This window comes from Chiloscyllium punctatum, chromosome 44 (assembly GCF_047496795.1).
Source record: "Chiloscyllium punctatum isolate Juve2018m chromosome 44, sChiPun1.3, whole genome shotgun sequence".
Taxonomy (NCBI): Eukaryota; Metazoa; Chordata; class Chondrichthyes; order Orectolobiformes; family Hemiscylliidae; genus Chiloscyllium; species Chiloscyllium punctatum.
The window spans coordinates 12,205,688-12,215,559 of NC_092782.1; the positions used below are offsets into that span (position 1 = coordinate 12,205,688).

At 44.1% G+C, this 9,872-nt stretch overlaps 1 protein-coding gene across 3 annotated transcripts in view; it reads left to right on the plus strand.

Annotated features, from left to right (window-relative positions):
- The window catches only part of LOC140466721 (solute carrier organic anion transporter family member 1C1-like), a 66,643-nt gene that overhangs the window by 20,219 nt on the left and 36,552 nt on the right, over nucleotides 1-9,872 (plus strand). For all 3 annotated transcript variants that reach the window (XM_072562238.1, XM_072562237.1, XM_072562236.1), the window contains exons 10-12: nucleotides 168-363; nucleotides 3,286-3,451; nucleotides 9,188-9,366. In XM_072562238.1, the coding sequence (XP_072418339.1) occupies nucleotides 168-363; nucleotides 3,286-3,451; nucleotides 9,188-9,366 (541 nt within the window). The remainder of the gene's footprint in view (nucleotides 1-167; nucleotides 364-3,285; nucleotides 3,452-9,187; nucleotides 9,367-9,872) is intronic.

Genomic DNA, 9,872 nt, shown 5'->3' on the forward strand with positions numbered 1-9,872 from the left:
CTCTGGACTACCCAAGGGAAAAGACCTTGGTGACTCCTCTTATCCATGCCCCTCGTGATTTTATAAACCTCTGGAAATGAATGGCTTGTTGCATTTTAGTGTAAGATTGTATATTTTCCTCATTCAACCTGAATTGAGTTGATGATTCACTCTCTTTACTCCTCCAGGTCTCATAAATATCCCTGCAGTGTGCGTTGGATTTTTCTTGGGAGGATATGTGATGAAAAGGTTGAAATTGAATATTGTTCAAGCAGCAAAATTATCCTATGGATGTAGCACCCTGGGTTGGTTAATAACACTTTCCTTTTTTGCAATGGGTTGCGAGAACTCTCGAGTAGCTGGTTTAACTGTCTCCTATCAGGGGTAAGTATCTATTTTCCTGGATGTTATTAATCATTCAGAATCCCTTTGTGTGTCACTTTTTTTAAAAAATATGTTGGCAGAGGAATCTATTCACTGTTTTGTGATGTTATGCATTGCCTATGTGTGTTAGTGATTCTTCAGTCATTTTGAATCCCTGTTGTGGACAGGACCCCTAAATAATCGTTTGTTAACTTGTATCTCAATCTTTTCCAGGATGTCTTTTACTACAATAACCAAAAGAATTCCATCAGTGTTTGAGAGTCAGAGTCATTCAGAGCAGAAAAAGACCCTTCGGTCCAACCAGTTCATGCCGAACATAATCCAAACTAAACTAGTCCCACCTGCCTGCTCCTGAGACATATCCCTCCAATGTTTCCTATTCATGTTCTTTTACAATGTTTAAAAGAAACTTAGATTTGTGCCCACATCCACCCCCTCCTCTGCCAGTTAATTCCACATGCCAACCACATTCTTGTGTAAAATATAAAAAATGCCCATTCACATTTTTCTTAAATCTCTCTTCTCACCTTATAAATGTGTTTTCTAGTCTTGAACTTCCCCCATCCTAGGAAAACGTCCATGCTATTAACCTGCCGTTAGGCCTGTCTGAACGATAAACTTCTGTAAGATCTGCTCTCCAACCTCTTATGCTCCAGTGGAAAAAGTCACAGTCTATCCAGCTTTTTTTTATATAACTCAAATCTTCCATACCTGGCAACATCCTGGTAAATCTCTTCTGAACCCTCTCCAGCTTAATAATGTCTCTCCTATAAATAGGCGACCAGACTTGACACAGAGAGACTTGTATCTTCCCTTTCTTTTCTCCCAGCCCTTCTTGCACGTGCTTAGTGGCACTGAGCTTGCAATAGGCACAGGACAGTGTGCTTGCTGCTCCTCCTCCTCCTTGAGTAAAAGGCTTTAGAGCAGGGCCCTCGTGGATCTGGAGGCTCTGCAAAGATCCCAAAGGTGGCTTAAAGCAAGGGGAAAAACCCTGAAACCCAAACAATTGTTATCAATAATGATATTCTTGGTCTTGAGGCCTTCAAGATATCTTGCTTTCTAACACTAGAAGCCCCACCGTTGCTTTTGTCTTTTGTTTCTCCAGTGGCTGTGGTTAGCACTGCTGTCTCACAGCACCAGGGACCTGGGTTTGATTCCAGCCTCGGGCGATTGTCTGCATGGAGTTTGCACATTCTCCCTGTGTCTGTGTGGGTTTCCTCTGGGTGCTCCGGTTTCCTCCCACAATCCAAAGATAAGCAGGTCAGGTGAACTGGCCATGCTAAATTGCCCACAGTTTCCAGGGATGCGTAGGTTAGGTGCCTTAGTCTGGGGTAAATGTGGAGTAAAGGGGAATGGGTTTGGGTGGGATACTGTTCGGAGAGTTGGTGTGGACTTGTTGGGCCGAAGAATCTGTTTCCACTGTAGAGATTACGTGATTCTGTAAGACCTCAGGCTACAGAAATAATCCAGGTCAAGAAAATAGCATGCATCAGTCCCGTGTGTCAGTCAGCTCAAAGACAAAAATCTATCCTATGTCCCTGTGAACATCCTGATTATTTATGTGTCTGTTTTATCTGTGTCTCTGCTCGTACAGCCTTCATTATTTGATGCATGTTGCCTCTTGTTTAAGATGGTTAGGAAACAAGGCCTTGGATTTTCTGCTGGCCAGGTAGTTATTATTCCAGTGTAGATGGGAGTAGTGCAGGGTGACCCTGTGGAATTCTTAATAGAAGACATTCCGAAGGACCTGCCCAGCAAATTGACTTTCCCACTGGGCAATTCCCCAGCACCTGGATGTTTCCGATTTTAAATAGAGGGTTCGACAAATTCAGTAATTCAGGAAAATGTTGGCCTATTAAATGCTTTGTGTAACTCCTGAGTAACTACTGGATAGATCCCATATGTGTGTATATCTCTCAAACTCCCCAACTGTACACAACCTCCCCAGCGACCCAATCCTTCTGCCAGATCCAAACCCCAAACGCAACCTCCCCACCGCCCGTCCTTACCTGGCACCTACCAATCTGGTACAGGACCCTGTCAACACCCTCATATCACACCCTTGTGTACTTATGCTGTCAAAGTGGCTGCCTGGACTTCTAACCTCGAGCAGCTGACTACTGTGAAATAAGGGGGTGTGATTTACATTCCCCTGATAGCTCAGTATGACAAAAGATCTGTCAGAATAAAGTCCAGCCATGTATTTCTGAGAGAGCCTCAAGTGGAATTTCCTCTCATTTAAAACAAAAGGCCAAGACAGTATGCTGCATAAGATTGCTTAACTAATCCAGAATGACTCTCACTACAACCTTGTGAAAATTTGAGGGTCTTTGATTGAAAATGGGGAGAAGCTATTTCTAACTCATCTGTAATTACTGGACAGCGTGGTGGCTCAGTGGTTAGAATGGTGGTTCACAGCACCAGGCACCAACCTTGGGCGGCTCTCTGTTGTGGAGTTTGGACATAGGTTTCACCCCACAGTCCAAAGATGTGCAGCTTAGGTGGATTGGCCGTGCTAAATTGCCCATAGTACTCAGCAATGTGCAGGCTAGGTGGGTTAGCCATGGGGAAGTTTAAGGGGTTGGGCCAAGATGGGATGCTGTCCTGGAGAGTGGGTGTGGACTCGATGGGCCAAAAGGCCAACTTCCACAATGTGTGAATTCTATGATTGGGGGACACCTAGAAGAGATCTTAAATACAGCAATTCGTTCTGATCTGCGATGCATTTGCTGAAAGGGGGCTGGAAGTGACTTTAATGGGAACTTCCAAAAAGTAGTTAGAAAAGTACTTGAAGGAAAACAGTTTGTAAGGTTATAGGGGGAAAAGCAGCGGTGAGTGGGCATGACACTGGTAAAATAGGCCTGATAAGTACCACTTCTGCTGTGTGTGATTCCATGAACCTGGTTTTCTTTGGTTTCTCAGCACTGCACAGGTCTCCTTTGGGGGAAGTGCTCTGAACCACGACTGTAATACTGGCTGCTTCTGCTCCCTGAAACAGTGGGAGCCCATTTGTGCTGGAGATGGTGTCACGTATGTTTCACCCTGCCTCGCTGGTTGCACAACGTCTACTGGAACAGGGAAGAATACGGTAAGAGCCTTTGATTTCCTCACTGCAGTTAGAAAACAGAAACGGGCCATGTGGGCAAATCAATTGTATCAACATTTACACCCCAAACACTGCCAACCCACTCTGACAACACCTCTTTGCTATTTTCCCTGGCATGTGCTCGCTTTCAACTGCTTGTACATTCTCAGCTTCAATGTTGACAGTTTCTGCCTCATTAAATTGAAGAGCTTCCCAAATCTCTTTGTAAAGAAATCCCTTTCTCCGTCTGTTTTAATCCTTTGTCCCCTTATTCTTGGCCCGATGGCAATTGAAAGTAGTCTGCTTCTGTTCACTCTGCCCCACTCTCTTTTCACCTGCGTTGGTTTAACCATAATATTTCCGGTCAGTTCAGAGGGAGTCACACACTGATACCTCGAGTTGTACGCTGATAGCAGAATGAACACTAACATTGCAGTAAGCTATTGTAATGTGCAATGATTTGGAGTTCAGTTTCCAGCGTCCAAATTTCAGAACTAGCACTTGAAACTCCACTTTGTTTTCACAAAGAGCGACTGAAATATTACTGAATCTGCATATTGCATTGTGTCCAGTTTTTATGATTTGGGTATGTTCTAATTCTTGGTGCCTTTTATGCCTTAGAGATAGGCAGGGATTACACTGCCTAGGTTATATGCCTATGCAAGTTTTATCTAATGCTTTAAGCATCTACTCTCAAATTGCTAGCTGTTTGCCTACAATTTTGTGTCCTTTTCAGTAACCGTACCCAGGCTATTCACACACAGTGAACATACGATAGAAGTAAACCATTCGGCCTCTCTCAGAGGCACTCCCATCTCTCATTCCTCTGGGTAATGCTGACTGTCTATCTCAGGGTCCTTGATTCTCACTGTTGTCAGACTCCACTCTTGTCAGGGACACCCCTTGAAGCAATGGATAACTGAACACTACAGCAGCGGTACCAATGGATCGTATGATATAGGAGCAGAATTAGGCCATTCAGCCCATTGGGTCTACACCGCCATTCAATCAGGGTGTTCTCAATCCCATTCTCCAGCCTTCTCCCTGTAGTCTTTGATACCAATCAATCAAGAAACTATCTGTTTCTTTCTTAAAGACATTTCATGACTTGGCCTCCACAGCCCTCTGCAGCAATGAGTTCCACAGATTGATGATCCTCTAGTTAAAGAAATTCCTCCTCATTTCAGTTCTAAAGGATCATCTCTTCACTCTGAGAATGTGCTCTGGTGTCATAGTCTGTCTTACTAGTGGAAGCATCTTTTCCACATCCATGCTGTCCAGGCCTCGTGGTATTCTGTAAGTTGTAATCAAATTCCAGCCTCCCAAAATTCTTCTAAACTCCTTTGAGAACAGAGCCAGAGTCCTCAACCACTCCTCATAAGACATGCCTTTCATCCCTGCAGTCATTCTTGTCAACCTCCATTGGGGCCCCTCCAGTGCCTGCACATCCTTCCTTGGATATGGAGCCCAAAACTGCTCACAATTTTCTAAATGCAGTCTGACCAAAGCCTTACCCAGCCTCAGTAGGACAGAGAAGATGATATGACTGCTGGTTCTAGAATTATGACCTTTTTTTATATATATCTTGTCCAAAACGGTAAGATGGGGTACTGGGCTAATGGTCGGATACTTGGTAGTGTGGAAGAGCAGAGGGATCTTGGTGTCCATGTACACAGATCTCTGAAAGTTGCCACCCAGGTAAATAGTGCAATGAAGAAGGCATATGGCGTACTGGCTTTTATTGGTAGAGGAATTGAGTTCCGGAGTCCTGAGGTCATGCTGCAGTTGTATAAGACTCTGGTGCGGCCGCATCTGGAATATTGTGTGCAGTTTTGGTCGCCATACTATAGGAAGGATGTGGAGGCACTGGAACAGGTGCAGAGGAAGTTTACCAGGATGTTGCCTGGTATGGTAGGAAGATCCTATGAGGAAAGGCTGAGGCACTTGGGGTTGTTTTCATTGGAGAAAAGAAGGTTTAGGGGTGACTTGATAGAGGTGTACAAGATGATTAGGGGGTTAGATAGGGTTGACAGTGAGAACCTTTTTCCACGTATGGAGTCAGCTATTACAAGGGGGCATAGCTTTAAATTAAGGGGTGGTAGATATAGGACAGATGTTAGGGGTAGGTTCTTCACTCAGCGAGTCGTAAGTTCATGGAATGCCCTGCCAGTAGCAGTAGTGGACTTTCCCTCTTTATGGGTATTTAAGCGGGCATTGGATAGGTATATGGAGGATAGTGGGCTAGTGTAGGTTAGGTGGGCTTGGATCGGCGCAACATCGAGGGCCGAAGGGCCTGTACGCACTGTATTCTTCTATGTTCTAAATCAAAGCGTAAGGCTGCTCTTCAAGATTAAAACAAATTTTCTGAGACAAGGAGCCCAGGTTCAACTTTGAGTAACTGGTCAAAACTGGGCACAGGACAGTTAAAAATGATGGGTGTTAGCTATGCCCTCGCCATACTCTTGCCCCCCAATTCCACCTTGTCTTGCCAGACCTGCTACCTTCATATTGTTAGTGCCCTTTGGTACAAGAAATCCACAAGAAGGTATCAAGGTCAAATTCTTAAATATGTAGATTTTGTCTGACAATGTTATTATAATTTGAACAACAATTTTCAAGTTGAAGCCAGAGAGGGAATAAGTGGTAGTCCAGGGCAGAGCTCAGTCCCAACAAGTAAATTGAAAAACATATTTTCTGATGACAATATGCAAATGCATCTGGTACTTCCTGTATAAGGGCTTCAGGAACCTGGAGCAACCTTTAGATGAGTCCAGAGACAGTATATTCCTGTTAGGGTGAAAAGAAAGACTTATAAAATCACGAGGGTCATGGATAGGATAAGTAAACAAAGTCTTCTCCCTGGGTTAGTGGAGTCCAGAACTGGAGCATAGGTTTAGGGTGAGAGGGGAAAGAGAGAAAAGGGTAGGGAAAGCTTGATGACTAGAGAAATTCAGACTTTGGTCAAGAAAAAGAAAGAACCATATGTCAGGAATAAACAGGAGAGACTGAGTGAATCCTTAGAGTATAAAGGCAGTAGGAGTTTACTTAAGAGGAAAATTAGGACAAAAGGGACATGAGATCATTTTAGCAAATAGGAGAATCCAAAGGGTTTTTACAAATACATTAAGGACAAACGGGTAAGTAGGGAGAGAATAGGCCCCCTCAAAGATCAGCAAGGCGGCCTTTGTATGGCGCTGCAGGAGATGGGGAAGATACTAAATGAGTAATTTGCATCAGTGTTTACTGTGGAGAAGGACATGGAAGATATAGAATGTAGGGAAATAGATGGTGACATCTTGAAAAATGTCCATATTACAGAGGAGGATGTGCTGGATGTTTTGAAATCCATAAAAGTGGAAAAATTCCCCCAAGACCTGATTAGGTGTACCCTAGAACTCTGTGGGAAGCTAGGGAAGTGATTGCTGGACTCCTTGCTGAGATATAGTGGGCGGCACGGTGGCACAGTGGTTAGCACTGCTGCCTCACAGTGCCAGAGACCCGGGTTCAATTCCCGCCTCAGGCGACTGACTGTGTGGAGTTTGCACATTCTCCCCGTGTCTGCGTGGGTTTCCTCCGGGTGCTCCGGTTTCCTCCCACAGTCCAAAGATGTGTAGGTCAGATGAATTGGCCATGCTAAATTGCCCGTAGTGTTAGGTACGGGGTAGATGTAGGGGTATAGGTGTGTTGCGCTTCGGCGGGGCGGTATGGACTTGTTGGGCCGAAGGGCCTGTTTCCACACTAAGTCATTTAATCTAATATTTATATTGTAGATAATCAACAGGTCAGGTGCCAGAAGACTGGAGATTCGCTAACATGGTGCCACTATTTCAGAAAGGTGGTAAAGAAAAGCCAAGGAACTATAGACCAGTGAGCCTGACATCGGTGGGTAGGCAAGTTGTTGGAGGGAATCCTGAGGGACAGGATGCACATGCATTTGGAAAGGCAAGGACTGATTAGGGATAGTCAACATGGCTTTGTGTATGGGAAATAATGTCTCACAAACTTGATTGAGATTTTTGAAGAAGTAACAAAGAGGATTGATGAGGGCAGAGCAGTAGATGTGATCTACGTGGACTTCAATAAGGTGTTCGACAAGGTTCCTCATGGGAGACTGGTTATCAAGGTTAGATCTCATGGAATATGGGGGAATTAGTCATTTGGCTACAGAACTGGCTCAAAGATTGAAGACAGAGGGTGGTGGTGAAGAGTTGCTTTTCAAGGATCGGTGCTGGGTCCACTACTTTTTGTCATTTATATAAATGATTTGGATACGAATATAGGAGGTATAGTTAGTAAGTTTGCAGATGATACCAAAATTGAAGGTTTAGTGGACAGCGAAGAAGGTTACCTCAGATTACAACAGGACTTTGATCAGATGGGCCAATGGGCTGAGGAGTGGCAGATGGAGTTTAATTCAGATAAATGTGACATGCTGCATTTTGGAAAGGCAAATCTTAACAGGACTTTGGAAAGGACTTATCAGAGCAGGATAGGAGGCTGAGGGGTGAACTTATGGAGGCTTATAAAATCATGAGGGGCATGGATAGGATAAATAAACAAAGTCTTCTCCCTGGGTTGGTGGAGTCAAGAACTGGAGCATAGGTTTAGGGTGAGAGGGGAAAGAGAGAAAAGGGTACTAAGGGGCAACTTTTTCACGCAGAGGGTGGTGTGTGTATTGGACGAGTTGTCTGAGGAAATGGTGGAGTCTGGTACAATTGCAGCATTTAAAAGACATCTGAATGGGTATATGAATAGGAAGCGTTCAGAGGGATATGGGCCAAGTGCTGGCAAATGGGACTAGATTGGGTTGGGATATCTGGTCAGCATGGACGAGTTGGACCAAAGGGTCTGTTTCCGTGCTGTACATCTCTATGACTCACAGCTATACCTCACAGGGCAAAAATAACTCTTTGGAATGAGAAAGCATATGGATATGAATGTGTGAAGAAGATAGGTTAGTTTTTAATGAAACTCTTAGATAAAAGATTGTTATTTCTATGATTACCAGGCACAGCAGCATTTGGAATTAAAGCGTAAGTAATATTATTACTTTGGACTCGGAGCCTGAAGACAATTTTGACTCTGCTTTCTCCTTGACCGGTCTGTTTTAAACTCACTGCTCTGAGCAATATCTGCGGGTATCTGTTAATTTTTTAAAAATTAATTTGTGGGATGTGGACATTGCTAGCTGAGCCAGTGTTTACTGCCCGTCCCTAGTTGCCCTCGAGAAGGTGGTGGTGAGCTGCCTTCTTGAACTGCTGCAGTCCACCTGCTGTGGGTTGACCCACAATGCCCTTAGGGAGGGATTTCCAAGATTTTGACCCAGCGATAGTGAAGGAATTATGATATATTTTCCTGTTGGGATGATGAGTGACTTGGAGGGGAACTTGAAGGCGGTGGTATTACTACGTATCTGCTGCCCTTTTCCTTCGAGATGGAAGTGGTCGTGGGTTTGGTAAGTACTGTCTGAGAATCTTTGGAGAGTTCACCAATTTGCAAAGTGTTGCATTGTACAAAGCTAAACTGACCTTAATTCATGGTATCTGATGAATGCTAGTGGAGAACAGAAAATATTTCCACACTTTCCGTGGATCCCGACATGTTTTTTTTTTAAAACTATTTTGCTTTAAACCCCTAAAGCATTTACAATATGGCTGATAGAAATGCTTTAATCACTTTGTGAATCCAGACTGATTCAATGGGGCTTTGCCCCGTGATTCTTTTTTTCCGCCCATGCAGGTTTTCCACAACTGCAGCTGCATTTCTCCATTGACTGCTGGCAATTCCTCCGCCCACCTGGGGCAGTGTGCAAGGAAAGATGATTGCGAAAAATCTTTCCGCTACTTCATGGCAGTCACTGTGCTCACGGCGTTAATTTTTTCCTTCGGAGCAGTTCCCGGTTTCATGATATTACTCAGGTAAAGGTTCTCTGACTTGAATGTCTCTAGTTTCAGGTAGGCAGCCAACTATTCTGTCAAACCAATGCTAACCAGTTGCAATCACAACTGGTTAATTACAATTACAAAGGCTGTTCATGATGTGTTAAAAGTCCTACTTATTCCAAGCAATTCAAAAGTTTTTCACACCATTTTACAAAGATGTGATCACGTCCTATTCATGTCTCTCTCTGTCTCTCTTTCTCTCTCACTGTTTCTCTCTATCTTTCTCTCTATCTCTTCCCCACTTTCTCTGTCTCTATCTCTGTCTCTCTTTCTCACTTTCACTTCCCCTCTCTCTCTCTCTCTCTCTCTCTGCTTCTCTGTCTCTCTCTGTCTCTCTCTGTCTATCTCTCCCTCTGATTATCTCCTTATCTCCTTATCGCTCTCTATCGATCTCTATCTCTGTATCTCTCTCCCCCACTGTCTCTTTATCTCTGTCTCTCTCCCTCTGTCTCTCTATCGCTGTCTCTGTCCCTCTCTCTGAT